At 33.6% G+C, this 18007-nt stretch overlaps 1 protein-coding gene and 1 long non-coding RNA gene across 3 annotated transcripts in view; one reads left to right on the forward strand and one right to left on the reverse strand.

The window, feature by feature from the left end:
* Nucleotides 1-7384: 7384 nt before the first annotated feature.
* Nucleotides 7385-10298, forward strand: LOC149033444 (uncharacterized). The gene is made up of 2 exons (XM_089179238.1): nt 7385-7396; nt 8571-10298. Exons 1-2 carry the CDS (start codon nt 7385-7387, stop codon nt 10296-10298), a joined length of 1740 nt encoding a protein of 579 aa, XP_089035364.1.
* Nucleotides 10299-14561: 4263 nt separating this feature from the next.
* LOC149033445 (uncharacterized) overlaps nt 14562-18007 on the reverse strand; it is a 31203-nt gene continuing 27757 nt past the window's right edge. The window contains exons 1-3 of one of the 2 annotated variants that reach the window (XR_016178860.1): nt 16996-17702; nt 16764-16859; nt 16398-16664 (exon numbers count right to left, since the gene is read on the reverse strand). This is a non-coding gene — a long non-coding RNA (uncharacterized LOC149033445). Of the gene's footprint in view, nt 14940-16397; nt 16665-16763; nt 16860-16995; nt 17703-18007 lie in introns of those variants that run through there. The other variant, XR_016178861.1, reaches the window with a different exon arrangement.

Consider the following 18007-nt stretch of genomic DNA (forward strand, 5'->3'; position numbering starts at 1 on the left):
TTTTGACCCCAATCCCTTTCGATTTTACTGAAACTTTTTGATCATTTTTAACTTCATTAAAAAACTTGTTGAGAATTTGTTCAAATATTTTGGCCCAACCCACAAAAATGTTATGAATTTTTCAACAATTTATAATTTTTATTCAATTCTTTTGTTCAAAAAGTGATAACTTTTTAAATTAAGTTAATACTTTCTTCAATCATTTTATAAGGAAGTTAAATAATTTTGGCCCTGGTAGTATATAGATGTGGAAATATACATATATAAATGATTACACATATACAGGTAATTTATAAGCGGTCGAAACATAAATTGTTCTAGAATAGGATTAAGTGCGACCCGAATCCTTGGATGTGTCGACCAACGAGAATCGTACTAACGGAGAAAGTAGGATCCTCTGGAGGATTCGAGGAAGGCCAGACTTGATAGACGGGCCGATAAAACTTTGCCAAAGACGTAAATCAACTGGTACTAAGAGAGTGAAAGAAAAAGAGAATGGGAGAGAGAGAGAGAGAGAGAGAGAGAGAGAGAGAGAGCGAGGGAGAGAGAGATGATTTGAGAACACTAAAAGAAAAAGAAAAAGAGAGAAGAAAGCAAGTAATGGTAGTTATGTGTACACTTCAGATCCAAAATTGTATATGTTAAGAAGAGTAAGAGAGAAAGAGAGAAAGAAATAGAGAGAAAGAATAGAATTGAAAATAGGGTAGCTCACAGGTTTGTAGGATACACGTGGTTGAGCCTAACGTAGACTTTAAAACGTATGGCCTGTATGTTCTAATCCCATGCGGTGTCTCTCTACCAACTAGTCCTATTTCTACTCCTGCTACTATTGGTGCTGATACTGATGGTAGTGCTGGTGTTGGTGCTGGTGCTGGTGCTGGTGCTGGTACTTCCAAAGGAAACTCTAGAACTAGCAAGCTACGGGAGAGTAAAATCATGGAGCCATTAGAGGAACCTTTACTCCTGGGGCTATCGCTCTACTCCAAAGACTTTTATTTCTAATATTATCTACTTTACTACCTAAACTGCTATACAAATTCTCTTATCGATGATACCACTGGGTTGGGGTTGAAAAAGGAGATAGTCTTAAGATATTTTTTCTTGTTTCCCTTTTTTACGGAGGGAGAAGAGGAGTAAGAAAATTAGTAGGTAGGTATGAAATATAATATTTGTTTAAGATACTTTTGTTAAATTTATCGGATTGGTTGCATGATAACAAACTTGAAGGTATAAGTGTATTATTATTTATTATAACCAATTAATTCTAAAACTTACATATTTGAATGTTCATCAAAGTGCCAAGCGCAAACGCGTCCTACATCACGTGAAGGTATATGTACGACTAACTACGGTAAAGCAAAAAGAAACCATTCGAAGAAACTCGGATCGATTCGGATCGATTCGGATCGGATCGAGTCGGATCGAGTCGGCCGCCACCGCCGTTCAAGCTTACCAGTGTAATATAAACTGTACATACTTCAACAACTTTGATATCATTTTGTTAGAAATATTATGTTTTCTTTTTCTGTAGGAGAAATATGAATTAATTATTTAAAATCTTTTTTATTCGTATACTTATTAATTGATTTCTTTTTTATGTTTATTGTAATTTTTGTGATTCCTAGCAATATTATAAACATATTTTGTTGATGCATTTAAACAATTAATCACAAAGAGATTTCCATTAAAATCGATTATATTTAAGTTTGAATTTAGGACAATGAAAGCAACTGATCTATCCTACGAAACAAAAGAATGAAAAAGTAGAGAGAGAAAAAAAAGTATGAAAGAAGGAAAATAAAAAATAGAGAAATAGATGAGAATTAAGAGGAAGGATAAAAGGAAAGGAAGGATCTGTCGAAAAAGAAGAAGAAGAAAAAGAAGAAAAAGAATAAGAAGGAACTCGATAGAAATTGGCAGTAATTTCCTAAAGCAAGATGCAAGGAGAGAAAAATAAAGAGGAAAGATGTGTATCGAAGTGAGACAGAGGTAAGGATAACGATCACGTGCCTTTGTGGACGAGAATACCTACTGTCGCTTCTCTTTTACCAATAAGCTTGCAAGGATTTCCCAAGTCCTCTTCAGGAATCCTACATTCCGTTAGAAAAGGGTAGAACTTCCTCTTCTATCTTTTAAGAAAGAGAAAGAGAGATAAAGATAGAGGAGAAGTCATCGAAGTAGACAGAGAATTCTTTTCTTTCTTTCTTCTTTTCTAGCCTTTACTATCTAATAGTTTCCAGGTTCCCTGTAATCAGCACGTGTTCTTGGTTAACGAAACGCCAAGTAAACGATAGTATTCTTTACCTTTTCTTCGATTTCTTTCAAATAACGTAAAGGTGTGAAATAAAGTCAATTCGTTAGAGGGACAAAGAGAAAAGAAAATTTATTATTGTGAAATAAAATAGTGAAGGGAAAGAAGGAAAGAAAGAAAGAGACAGAAAAAGAGAGGGACAAAATTGTATTTCAATTTATTATGCGACACGTTCGAGAAGCAGAATATCGATACGGTATTTGAGTTTATATTTTTATCAGAAGTATATTTTGGATTTTAATAATGAAAATATATTATTTTGATATTTGAAATAAATAAAAAAAGGAAAGCACGAATAAATTATAATAAATTGAAGAAATAAATAAAATATGTGATGATGAATCAATATGTAATCTAAAATAAAATACATACGAGTTTTATAATGAAGTGATAGGAATATCGAACGAATATTTGTAGAAATAAGTGGACGAAAGAATATGGAATAAAAGTTTCGTAAAAAGTGCAATAGACTGTTATAAAATGATACTCACCCTTTACAAGTTATCCAAATGTTCTTTTCTACTGAAGAATAGATACTAGCATGAAGCAAGTACGCGTATACGTAAATCATATGAGATAGAAAATTCATACGATTGGTTTTAATAAAGAAAAAAAAAAAAGATATGTCAAAAAATGATGAAGTATATTAAGGAAATCGTTGAAAAATAGAAGGAAGAAGTGAGAGAAAGAAAGAGAAATAGGGGGAGAGGAGAAAACGTCCCAAGAGTAAGTTTCTTCTTCGTATAATTTGACACGCGATCCACTACCGAATTCGCGACAGCAATTCTCGAGAGACAAAGGAAGAAATTGTTCCAACTTCGTAGCCATTTAACGGACCTTCTCTTTCGAATGTAAATTCACTGACTTTGTCTTTTCTATCTCTTCATCTCCATAAAAGTACTGAGAGAGAAATTCCCAACTTAACGCGTTTCTTCATTAACAGACGGATGTTTGAAATAATGCGAACTTTATCTCTCCGAACGAAATACAAAAATAATATACGTATCTACAAATAATAAAACAAATATTTCTTTTCTTTTTCATACCATACAAACTTTACTCACATTATACTATTTACCATAAACATTTCATATAGACATTATATAAAAATATTATAAAAATCTAATAAAAAAAAACTATTTATAAATATAATTTTATTAATAACTTATTATTTTCAATTTTAATTGCCTTTATTTTTACATTTTCCTTGTGAAAGAAAGAGAAAAAGAAAAAAAAATACATGACGAAATATTGCAATCCACGATCCAGCAGCAAAGTGTTGCAACCACCGATTACGGATGATCGAGTAACGAGCTTTTATGTCGTGTTGAGTAAAGAACCGAAGGAGAGATCAGAGCTCATTTCGTGGTTTGTACAAATCTCTCTCTCTCTCTTTTTCTATTGCTTTTTGAAAAGGGATGACGAATTATCGCGAATTAATTCATGAGAGAAACGTTCGTGCGTCAACGGCACGCAGTCGTGTGAGAAAGAGAGAGATAGATAGATAGACAAATAGATAGATAGATAGAAAGATAGATAGATAGATAAATAGATAGAGAGAGAGAGAGAGAGAGAGACAGACGGACGGAGAAGTTGAGTAGACGACAAAAAAAATGAGGGAAAGCTCGTTTAATAGCCGACATAGCCGTAATACGAGGGCAGATAGCCCGTGTGTACATAAACGGCTGCTCTATTATCGTAGTGGAACGCTAATGTTTAAATCGATAACGTACCTACTCCCACCCCCCAATCCCTCCTTCTCTTTCCACATCATCCTCCTACTATTTCTCCCTTTCTATCTTTTTGCCTACTTCGAGAGATCGAAAGTGTACATGTGCATGTATATGACCATGTGTTTAAATGACTATACGCTTGTGTGTGAGAAAAAGAGAAAGATAGAAGGTGAAAGAGAACCGTTTAGTAGCTTTTTCAGGACCCGTCGACGTTTCGAAGAAAGATGTGGACAGAATGATCTTTTTCTTTTTTCTTTTATACATATATTTTCTCTCTCTCTCTCTCTCTCTCTCTCTCTCTCTCTCTCTCCCCCTGTTTCTTTATTCACGCCCTTTTATATATTCCATTCGTGATTCATAATCACTACCGTTCGCGTGTGAATAACAAATGAATATTTTCAAGTAACGTTACGAGGCTGATAAACATTTCAAGTATCTGTAATACTGTTGATTACAGTATGTAAATGATATACACATATAAAATGTTTAGTTAATTGAATATAATATGTCACAAAGATTGATATCGATATACGCAAAAAACAATCTTATTCTCGTAAGAAAATAAGATTGTATTTTGATTATTTCTTATTATATTATGTTCTGTCTCAGAAAAATTCTACGAAAATGTTCTGTTTCTCCTTTTCTTTTCCTGATTTTTCTTTTCTTACCCCCTTTTACTCTTCTAGACTCGTTCGATAAATTCTGTTTAACCGTGGTGAAACGCTCGGAGAAAATCGTGCGGAAATAATTATCCGAGCACCGTTAATGTGTCTGCTTCGAAGAGTGGAGAAAAGATCTAGATAAAATGGGGAAAAAAATAAGAAAAAGAAGAAAATAGTGAAAAGGAAGAAGAAGAATAAGAAGAAACATTTCGTTGATAACCAGAAAAGAGATCTGCTTTTTAAAATTTCACTAAATGCCGAATGATGTCTCTCTTTTTCTCTTTCCAATCTTTTTCTGTCTCATTATTGTTATCAGTACAGGGGTAAAAAAAAAAAAAAAAAAGATTAAAAAAGAACAGATATGAGAAAAATCAGATAATTTTTTGCTACACCCACTCGGCAAGGTAACAGAATTATCTTTGAAAACAAAGTTAAAGTTAATGTTAAAAGTTTCTAATAAAACGATCGCGCGTTCTCTTTCCTTTTCCAACCTCATTCATGATTTTTTCTTTCTTTCTTTATCTCTTCTTCCCTTTCGATTCTATGACAAAAACACGTTCATGAATACCTAGGTACATTGTTACAAATACGAAACAATAAAATCACTTGCGTTATTTCGTTAACGATACGATAAATTTGATTGTCTTTCACCAGTGTACATGCGCGCGACGTTATGTAACGTAATTTTTTCTGTCATTTCATTCTACGTACTTTATCAACTTTGACGTCGAGATGGATGCAATATTTCGTATTTTAAATCGTCGTGTATTCTCTTAATAATTTCCTGTCCATTCCGAAACGAATTTTACAAATCGTGATGAAACAACTAGTGTTTTATTGCTTTTTTTTTGGAGGGGGGTAATTTTTTTTCGTTCAAACTCGATTAAAACTCCAATCGTTATCGGTTTTCTTGAATAGATAGAGATAAAGAGAGAAAGAGAGAGTACAAGAAATAAAAAAAAAATAAAAAATTAAAAAAAAAAGCAAAACAAATTTGTTGGAAAAAGAAAGAATGAAGAAAATAAAAGCTAATAAAAAGGATTTAGTTGTTACGTCTGAGAAAGTTGGAAAAATATGCAACAACATTTATTTGGCTCAGTGGGGAAAATTTGTGGCATTGCTGTTGGGAATAGGAGAAGGAGAAGGAGTAGGAGTAGGAGTTGAAGGGCCCAGGATTAAAAGGGTTCAAAATTCTAGGCACGCGACAGCGATTCCGTTTACCTCTTCTCGAAATTACTTTCCGCCCGTTGAAAACTTCGCGTTTACGTTACGAAAGTCCACACTCGTGGAGTGAGACGTCAACGCTCATTTATAACACGACCACCTCTACCTCTACAATTTCCCGAGTAACATCAAGAATTGCTAACACCACTCTTTACTCGTTTTAAACGAAACATGTATGGTGATACGCATATACGCAGACATATGTAAACGAAATTCTTCTTCTTCAAAAAAATAAAAATAAATAAATTGATTGTTTAAAGAATAAAATTAATTCAAATATTTTCTAATATTGTATGAATAATAATGTATACTTTATGTTGTTTTACTATTAAATATTGTGCACGTGCCTGGAATAGAAACAATTATTCTTAGAATTATTCAAAGAAAGTAAATGTTTATATTTGTTCTATTCTATCGAAGCTCAATACTTTTCAACAAACGTACGTAAAATTTAATAAGACGATATTAGAAACAGCACTTTTAGAGACGACTTAATAAAAATCGAAACATAAATGAATCACCTGACGAATTTCCTTATTAACTTAATATGAATGTTCTTTTATTTTTCAATCGACCAGTCAAACCGAATCCTATCCTATCATTTTGTTCTTATTTTCGTTGTTGCCAATGGTTCGGCGATAATTGAACGAGCCAAAGGAATCAAAGAAAAGAAAAATCCCTTTAAAGGAGAAAAAAAAAGATCGTCTAACGAGGAGCACCGAACGACAGGAACTGTAACAGGAAGAGGAAGAAGTTTGATATATATTTCCTTCCTCCTTCCCTCGTCTTCTTCTTTTCTTACTTATTTTTCTCTTTTTTTTTTCTTTCTGAAACCTCTTTATGATCAAAAGAGACGCACATCGATTGCCCGCAACAACTATATCTGTATACATAACATTCCCACTCCTATCAATCGTTCGATTTCGTTCTCAGAAAAAGTCTAACATTTAAATTTATTGCCAATGAAATCGACAAAGGGAAATGTCGATCGATGTTTCCTTCCCCCACCTTCCTCTCTTTCTCTCTCTTTCTACCTAAAATGTCAATTTCTTCGAGTTTACGAAAAAATATTGATCACCGTTGGAACATTTGTAAATGAAATTAAATGATTGGAAATATTGTTTGTAAAATTCTTTTTATCTATTCTATGAGCTCAGAGGAGACTAACGAAAGATTGTTTTTTTTGACTCGCCGGAAGTGAGGTGATCCTATGGATCATTTGTAACGAATGAAATAGTAAAAATACGGTGGTGTTTGTTAGTTGGTTGCGCTCGGTCGCCCATTATGACGACGATTAAAACATTAGGTTGTTCGTCGTAAACGACATTGGTGCTTAGCACGAAAGAAAGTACGGCTTAGCCACCTATACGTCCTAACCATCTATAAAAGAAGGTATCCTGAAAGTTTTGGTGTTCAGTAACGCATTCGTTGCGACCGGAAATAACAGCAGCAACATGGTCACCTGGGTAAGTCACCAATCGTCGTTGTCGTCGTTTTCCTTTTCCTTTTCTTTCTCTCTTTCTCTCTTCATACGGAAATTTCGAATATTTTCCAAGATTCGGGTAACAGGTTGGATTCGCTCGTAGATTAAATCGATATGGTAGACCCCGTCCATTCAATTTCCTCTCTTTTTTTTTTCCCTTTTATCCTTTTTGCTCATAGGAATTATTCAATTTTCCAAGATTAAATAGCAGTTTGAATATTTTACATCAACGTGATACTCGTTTATAATTTTCTCGATATCGCATTAAATTGATTTTGTTATTATTAAATTGATTTCGTGTTATTGTGCGCAAATACGCATGAATTACGAATAAATGATTTTTCTTTTTCTTTTTTTACATATATACATGTATAAATATATATATAGATATTCTTTTTTGCATTCCTTTCGTTCGCTTGCACAAATACGCGTGATATAATTTACATTTTAATTGTTGTATATCCGTTGAATTTGCAAAACGAGAGAGAGAGAGAGAGAGAGAGAGAGAGAGAGAGAGAAAGGAAATTGAATTTACAAAGTATTTTAAATGCGATCGTTTACGATTAGTTAAAATGAATTTCCGAGAGAAAATTCGTATTACATATTATTGTAGATGTTGCTAGCGTATTTCCTGTTCTAATCATTTTCACGCCTGTAAGAGACAAAGTTTATCGAACGAATTTCTCATTATTAACAAGGTAGCCACCGTGTGAGTGTAAAAAATTAGTGATTAAATTCCAAGTTATTAAACGCACCAACGTTTCCCTTCCAAAAAGAATATATAGAAATATATAATATATTTTACAGAGGATTCCTCTGTTACTTTTGTTCGTGTCCGTTAAAATAATGGCTGTGTTCGAAATTCATGAAACAAGAGAATTAACATTGGTGACTACGTGTTTTACTTGAAACAAGATATTCAAGATTCATTGTAGTTTCCTCGATTCGTACTTTTAATCATTTTCCAACTTCTATTATTATGTATTTTATTTTTTGTTCAATAATTATTAACGCATGTTTATATAAAGATAGATAATTAGATATGAACAAGAAAAAATCTATTATTCTTTAAATCGCAAGTTCGAAGATTACGTTTGATTAGATTTCAATTCGACTTGAAAGGTTTCAATTGATAAAATATTTTTCTTTGATGTTAGGCATGGTTGTCGGTCGTCGGACTACTGTTAACAGTAGCGGCCAGCCAGGACCCAAGAACTCGAAATCACGATAAATTGGTCAAACTCGATTCGATCGAGCCAACTCAAACGCAAGATGTTGTTATTGAAAAATCTACGAAGAAGTTGGAAAAAAGGCAACTTGCTGGTCCGGCTGGAGTCACTTTCCAACCTTTTACGGTACCGAATGGTCTGCCTTCGTTTCACAATGGTTACAGTGGTGGTTCCAGTATCGGAAATGGACCTTTCTCGCAACTGACGTCTACGAAATCTTCGGTGCAAGCTCGAAGAAACGATGCTGCGGGAACGCATATAACTTTTGTGACACCTGCTTTTGTTAATCCTCCACGGAAAAATCGAGACAGTCATCACGCTGCTTCTTTTCATCATAGCCATGGTCACCATCATGGACATCATCACGATCATCATCATGGTCACCACTCGCATCACGATCATCACTCAAAGCATAAACACGATCATGGACATAAACATCATCATGGACACGATCATAAACATCATCATGATCATCACGAGGAACATAAGCATCACGAGGAACATAAACATCATCAAGATCATCATCATCACCATGGGCATGATCATCATCATGGTCACAAGCATCACGAGGATCATAAACATCATCATGGTCACGAACATAAGCATGAACATGGACATAAGCATGAGCACAAGCATGGCCACGATCACAAACATCATGGGGAACATCAGCATCACCATGGTCATCAGCATCACTCGAAACACGAACATCACGAGGAACACAAACATCATGCTGAGCATCATCATCATCATAAACATCATCATCATAATGAACATCACCACCATCATGAACACCACCACGTTAACGAACATCATCATCACCATACTCATAAGGAAACGGAAAATCATCATCATCATCATGGTCATGAACATAAAGAAGATCACAAGCATGAACATAAGGAAGATCACCATCACAAACACGGTCATGAGCATAAACATGGCCACCACGAGGATCATCATCATAAGCATCACGAGGACCATCATCATAAACATGGACACGAGCATAAACATGGTCATCACGAGGATCATCATCATAAGCATCATGAGGATCATCATCATAAGCATGGACACGAGCATAAACACGGACACAAGGAAGAACATCATCATGGTCATCACGAGGACCACAAACACGATCATCACGAGGATCATCATCACAAACATGACCATGAACACAAACACGGACACAAGGAGGAACATCATCATGGACATCACGAGGACCACCATCATTCCCATCATCAGGATCACAAACATCATCATCATGAGGAACACAAACATGGACATGAGCATAAAGAAGAACATAAACATGGACATGATCATAAACACCATCACGATCATCACGAAGATCACCATCACGATGAACACCATAAACATCACGAGGGACACAAACATCACGAAGACCATCATCACAAACATGGCCACGAACATCATCAGAAACATCACGAGGATCATCACCACTCTTCCTTCGAAGGCCACGATCATACTCATTACAAAAGCTTTGGGAATTACTTTGGGGCTTCGCAAAATCACGAGGAATACGTTTTCCCCGCAGAAAGCGCACCTATCGTTGTCACACCTCAAATCGTTGACGTATTAAAAGTTCCACAAAAACCATCACCAACAAAAGAATCCACCGAGCAAGTTACCGTCGTCCAAGTTTAATTTATCGATATATTAATCGATTGATCTTTATTTATATCTACACTCATTTATTTATTACTAATACTCGAGACTATTTATTCTCGATAGACTTAAATGTTGTTCAAGTTATATTAACGTTACCACAAATATTTCTTGTATCCTTTCGAAATAGCGATCAATAATAATCGCTCGCTCACGATCTCCAATCATCTATGTATTTTATTTCTATATTATACTTAGCACTTAATCCTATCGTTACAGCATATGAAAATTTGACGGTATCCCGTCAAAACGGGAATATCGTTCAATACTGTCTCATGGTACAACCAAATATGGGTCGGTAGGTCGTTTATAAGAGTCTTTTGAACGGGTGACCCCCCTATATATGGGTCACTAGTAACAACAAGTTTTATCGAAACAATACTGCGAGAATATGATAAAAAATAAAAAAACAAACTAACCAACTTTACTTTTTTATGTGTTAAAGAAATATTGCAATTTTCTGTCCTTTTCTGGTTCAGTAAGATATAGAACAAAAAGAATATGCGATAATAAAGGAGACAATGGAAAATGGAAAATGAAATGGTAAGAAAATATAAGATAGAAAGAAAGAAAGAAAGAAAAAGAAAGAGTGTAAGATAAACAACATTTGCGTTTGCAATTCCATAGTTTCAAGAATGTTCAACTGAACAAGTTTAGCCCAGGGCGGACTAACGTCTTTTCCGTGATGCTAAAGCTGTTACTATAATGCACCGTTGGGGTACCGATACAACACGTAAGTAACTAATATAGTTATACCCGAAGGAAACTACGCGGTTAGTTTTCACTACGAAGAGAGAAGGATGGAAAGAAAAAAAAAATGATAATCATCTTTACTCAAAAACACGCGTAATTTCTTCCAATCTTTTCTTCATTTACAAATCATTCTTTGATTTCTCAGAAAAACATTATTTGCAAACAAAAAATTGAATTTGTAACAATATGAATCAATTTTAGACTAATTATTTAATTGAAAATAAATAAATAAATGTGAGAATGAAATGTGAAAGATAGAAGTAATATAAAAATAATGTAATCAGTAAAAATAGGATTGTATTAGATAAAAGACAGGAGATGATTCGAATTTACGGGAAAAATAATTGGCAAAAAAATAAAAAAAAATATTGTAGGAGAAGAAAAGGAAGAGAAAGATCGATAGGTCGAATCGATCGATTGGAAAATCGAAAATGACAGAAGAGCGACGTTTTGATAAGATTGACCTTTTTTTTTTATATTTTTTTTTTTTTTTTTTTATATACGAGACTACTATTCCAATTGACGTGCCTATCTGATGGATATTGCAGGGGGAAGTTTAGCGAACCGTATCAGTTTGCCAACTAATTTCGTACTGAAAATTATTTTTCCATGGTGTATACCTTTCGCACTAGCAAAAGAAAGATAAATAACAAGAAAAATAAAGAAAGAAAGAGAAAAATTCTTTTACTCAGCAATGGACGTTTGAAAGTCGTGGTGGTGGGTGGGTGGGTATTTGGCTTGGTTATGTTGGTTCGCAACTTTTCTCAACGCGAACCAGGAGTAACGTTAGCAAACTGACTTTCGAGCTTCTTCTTTTCCACTCCCTGGTTCTCATCTGTCTCGACTGATTTTTCTCCAACGAGTCTCCTCATCCCGATGAATGAACCAACTTCTCCTCGTTCTACCTTAGAAAATTCTCCACCAACTTTTATTAGACTTTTCTACTGTCGTCTTTCAGAATGTGAGACCCATGATTTATGATTATTATATTTTTACTCTTTTTTATTTCCATTCTTCATTATTTTTAACGTTCCCCGACTCTTTGTAACATTTGTGAGAATCATTATCATCGTTGAAAATAGTCTATCATTTATTCTTAATGTATCTTTAAAGTATACGACACTTTGTACCATTTGTTACAATCATTATTTTATTTTGTCTTTTAATTTATTTTTAAGTACTTCTAAAGTATCTGACTCTTTGAAGTATTTTTGAAGATGAATTTAACATAAAGAATTTCTAAAGTTGTTCTTATAATCGTCTTGTTACTTTTTTTATTTATAGTTATTATTGTTTTTGATAATAAACAATTTTTATAAAAGAATTTTCTTGAAACTACAAACGTAGAAAGATAAATATTACATTTCAGTAAGAAATCGAATCGATTGATCAAACCTAGCTGTAATACAATTCCTTTTCTCCAGTTATCATCGAAGGAAGAAGAAATAGAAGAAGAAAAAGAAACAATTCGAAAAGAGGAAAGGAATTGGTGAAAGTCGGTATGTTCGAATGATTTCTAGATGGGTTAATAAATCGTCCAAGTGCAATAGATCCTTGGAAATGGTTCAAGGAAAAGGATTGGGAAAGGTGGAAAGGTAAAAAGAAGGTAGAGGAGAAGAGGGGGAAGGTAGAGAAGGGAGAGGAGGAGGAGGAGGAGGAGGAGGAGGAGGAGGGAGAGAATAAGCTCGAAAAGAAAGAAAGCGTTCCCTCGACGGCATCTTAAGATTTAAATTCCTCTGAGCGGGTTTATCAGCATGCATTGGTCGACCCAAAGAAAAAGCGATTTTCTACGAATATTTTTCTTCCATCCTACCCCCACCCCCACCCCTACCCCCTCCCTTCTCTTTCATTTTTTTCTCTCATTTTTATTCGATACATATTCGTGAGAAAATGTTAGATATTTTGTGTGTGCATAGTTTTGTTAGATTATTTTTTTTTTTTTCATATTAATTTTTTTAGATAGAATTTATATAGGTATTCGAGAAATGTTTGTCTTCGATGATTCAGAATCAATCCTATTTATTAAATGTACTATCGATCAAATAAAGGCAAGTTAAATAAAAAGGGAAGAGGAAAATATTTGATACAAGGGGCGGGGGGGGGAAAGAAATCAGGGATATGTAATAAGAGAAATATAAATGAATGAAATAGATGACGAATATGAGATCAAATCTTATTTCGTCGAACGATCTTCAAAAGTTTTGTGTCAGCGGTGAATTTTGTTGCATTGATGAAAGATACGAAAGAAATAAAGATAAAACTGTAGTTTGCAGCTTCATTTAACAACAATAAAATACTAAAATGTAAAACATAAATATAAATATAAAAAAAAAAAAAATATACCAGAATATAAATCGATAAAGTTGAATCAATTAGATAAAAACGAGTAAGCACGAAAAGAATTATCATCCCTTAGGATTAAATTCATTTATAAATGTAAGAGAAAGTTTTCAAGGCCCTTACTTAAAAACTGTCAACCGATGATATAAATTGATGAGATCATAGGGAGAAATTGCATTATGAGAGAAGGGAAAGCATTAGGGTGTTGTACATTAACAAAATATGTCTTGTTCAACCAAACGTATGATGGAAGAGGGTAATCGTATTGTTCGATATATTCCTCGACGGAAAGGTAATCTCATCTTGATACAAGGAAAATTACGAAGAAAATCTTACTATCTTTCTCTTTCTATCTTAGAAATTTCTAACCACTTTTCCGTTACGTTCATAAATAATTCACATCTGAAACACTTTAATTGCACTATACTAAACGAAGCATACGCATCGTTAGAGAAGACGAGCTCAGTTTGTCCTACGATGTTTCTGCATGCATTTGCAAGTTTCATCCTTCTATCTGTTCTTTTTGCTTTACTTTACCGTTTCCATTGAGGAAAGAGAGAGAGAGAGAGAGAGACAGAGAGAGAGAAAGAGAGAGGAGAAATAGGAGATCGACATATCTCGTCAGTTTCCAACTTCCATCCGGTACTAGTGTCATATTCATTAGCATAACCGTCTAAAAAGAGCTCGTCGAATCTCCAATAACCCATACATATCTATGTACATATATATAAAGCATACATGCACACATTACTGACCAAAAGCTTGGAATCAATTGCTAATTTCCATAAAAATCTAATATAGCCATAAATTTTCTAATGATTTCTCTCGATATTATTTTATTATATAAATTAAATATTATAAAGTTTAATTATTATTTATTATGTCTACTAAATATCTTATATTTTTCTAAATTTTCATATGAATTCCTAACTTTTAGCTACTAGCATACATATATCCATATATACGTACAAAACACACATATTTACATAAAAATATAATTCGAAAGTAAAACAAGAAAGTAATCTTATTATTGAATAAATTGATTGGATAATTTTGATTGATTTGAAAATGTAATTTAAAACAAAATATTGAGAATTGATTTAAAAAAATATATTTCACAGATTAGAACAAGAATGGATATTCTAATTGACGAATATGTACGAGTTATGCAAACTCGATTGTCCTAAAGAAGAGAGAGGAATCCCATGAACTAAAAGATGAGAATATTTAGCAATTAAGGTAGAGTTTCTATCGCTTCGAGCGATAGTTCTCTGTTAAATCTATGAGAGTTCAGTGAATAAGAGGTAGACGAATGGAGAATGAGAAGGAGAGGTGTTGGAGTGAGATGAAGGGGTGGGGAGGGGAGGAGAATTTGCAAATTTGGTTGAACAATAGGTGGAACGTCGAAGCGAGAAAGATTTATCGTCAAGAGTAATGCCACATTTTTTCTATATAGATTTAAGCTTTTTATTTTTTTTTTGCTTTCATTTTCTTTCTTTTCTTTCTTCGAAAATCTTTCAAATCGATCTGTAAAAAAAAAAAACAAATATATAAATATTAGATGCATTTAAAATGATTATACGGATGAGAACAAAATATATTTTTAATAAAACGTTACTTTTTTTTCGATCAATCGAATTGAATATCGTTGAAAAAAAAAAAAAAAAAAACAATTAAAAAAAAATGTATAAAAATACAATTTGATAGAAAAATGGATATATATAATATGTACAGAACAAAAAAAAATCATGTACCTATGTAAAATATAGTTAAATATGGAATGTATATACGTTTGAACGTACAAACGTAAGTAATATATTTACTTATTTATATGTATATACCTAGTCATACACATACACACATATAGAAACATATGTAAAACTCCAACAACGTTCTATTTATCATTGGAAAAATAATTCCAATTAAAACGCATGGAATAAAACTAAATTAATATCGTATGTAGTCTATATTTGAAAAAAAAAAAAAAGAAAAACGATGTATATTCTCGAAAACGGAAGTAGAGAATTTATTCGTTGGATCGAGCGAGAGATAACCGGAAGAGTACTGAAATGGACGTTCAAAACGCGAAACGTGCGCCCGCAAAAGGTCACGCGACCTGTTCCCATGATTTCCATATTTTCCGTGCTAACCCCCTATTCCCTTTCTCTCGTTCTCTATTTCGATGTTAATTTATTAGCAAAGGGTTTGGATGCTGTCAGTATAGAGAAATCAGCTAAGTTGGAAAGAGAGAGAGAGAGAGAGAGAGAGAGAGAGAGATAAATGTATCAACAATTTACACTTTGGTTGCACTTTCAAAACCGATGCGCAACAGCACGGAAAGGACCGTAGATGTATTCCAATCTCGATTTATCGAGGATCGATCGGCCCTTAGAATCGAAATCCCCTCTCTCATTTTCACATCTCTCTCTGTTTCTTTCTCTTTCTCTCTCCCTCTCTTACTCTCTCCCTCTTTTTTCAACAGCTCTCCAATCTCTATCTTCTCATCTTCCTGGGATTCGGAAGCGTGCGGTACCACTTAAAGGCCATTTTCAGGACGCGTGCGCGAACCTTTCAGCAGCTTTTCCATGGTCTATGCATCTTTACCTATAGGGTGTGTCTCGTTTTAATCGATCCGTAACAAATAATACTATTTACTTTTCTTTTTTTCAAACATTATTATCGATACATTTATTATATTCAATCCTATTGATTTTCTATACCCATGTTTATTAGAATCTCTTTTTTTTTTTTATTATTATTGAACGATTGTATTATTTGCCATAGAAGTTGGGAAACCTTTTTTTATTACTTCTGCATATATAATGAATTAATAAAATAATCATAGATATTAAATTAACTGAAATCATATTTTAAATGAAAAAAAAGAGGGTTGACAAGTTGAATTCTAGAGTTTGATTAATATTTTGTTGTTTTTTTGTTTCATTTGTATAAATGACGTTTGATTTTATATATAACATATTTATATTCTATTAAAAAGAAATAAGAAAATAAATTTGATGAAAGGGAAATAAATTAGACGATACTTACATACGCAACGAGTTGATGAACATGTTCGAGTGAGTATCATAACGACGTGCGTGTTTCGAACTAATTTCTCATGGAGAAGACACATTATCATATCTATAGCATCGTCGCCTGATGCCATCCAACAGTCACGCATACTTACATATATGAAAACGTGCGAATAGAAGAAGCATGACCGACACGTCTTCCTTGTCGTGTTTCTCCTAACTAAATATACTCGGAGGGAGACACGTATACGTATACATACACACAGAAACAAACGTATATATATATACATGTCCAAGAAACACACATTGACATATATACCTTGATAAATATGACCCCTCACTTCGAGCTTCTCCATCTTTGGAAAATTCTAGTGTCAGTCGACTGTTGTCTCCATCGGAAGTCTGTCCTCGTTTCCTGAAAGACAAGAGCTTATAAATCAGTCAATTTCAGATTAACCCAAAGTGGGAATTCTTCCAAAGAAGAGAGAGAATAAAGTTAAGAGGTTAAAGTAACGGATAGAATATCAAAAAGAATGATTGGATAATCTTACCTTTTCTCTTTTTGTTCTAACAATCGAAACGTTATCTTTCATTTTCGTAAAATTATTCCGAACTCATCTTATAACTAAACTTATTCCAAACGTTTCATCATCGTACCCGCGGACATTGACTTCACAAAACAAACGTTCGGGGATGTCGGTTAAAAGTTAAGTAACCTTTCTTTTTAAAGAACAAACTTCCATCGCCGGTCTCAACCTAACGTGAGAAGAACATTCACGGTCGCGATATTTTCATTGGAAACATTTTGATTGCACCCAAAGGATGGACACTAACAGAACGATAGCGTATACATTGTTACAGAAGAGCAACCTCGAGAGTAGCTCAGTTTTAATGAATAATTCAATGCTCCTAGGTGCGAACCAACGAAAAAAATCCAATATTTTTTAACTTTTCTTCTTTTTCCTTTTCATTTTCGTCGACAGCTCGGTTATTCTATTGATGATGACATTTAATAAAGACCGTTTGAAAATTTTTCTTTTCGATTATTTTCTATCCTTCTCTCTTTCTCTCTCTCTCTCTCTATCTTTGCTCAGAGAGCAGTAGAAAGGTCAAGCAAATCGATATCGAAAGCTGTGTGGTCGAGGCTAATGGCAGGTATCGCGTAACGTGACTGATATCGTTATTACCTCTTGCAGATCGGCACTTTAAGCGTGAATGTAATTTAAAGGGCCAAAAACGGCTCAACGTATTTCTTCCTTTCTTCCTTTCTCTGTTCTTATTTCGATTTTTTCTACAATTTTAATATTACATGGAACACATAAAAAAGAAATGTACAAATCACTTACTTTGATGCAGTCACGCGAACATTAATTTTACAAAATAAAAAAAAAGCATAATAATTAGACTCGGTCGCACCTTTCAATTAAATTATGTTAATAATAGTAATAATAAAAATGTAAGAATGCTTTGTGATAATGCAAAGACTGTATCTAGTGTGTATGATTTAAAAGAAAGACAAGTTCCATAATAAATAAAGAATAAAACCAGAAACAATCCAATTCG

This window comes from Polistes dominula, unplaced genomic scaffold (genome assembly GCF_049000335.1).
Source record: "Polistes dominula isolate Pdom_NZ unplaced genomic scaffold, Pdom_raw_medaka contig_373, whole genome shotgun sequence".
NCBI lineage: Eukaryota > Metazoa > Arthropoda > Insecta > Hymenoptera > Vespidae > Polistes > Polistes dominula.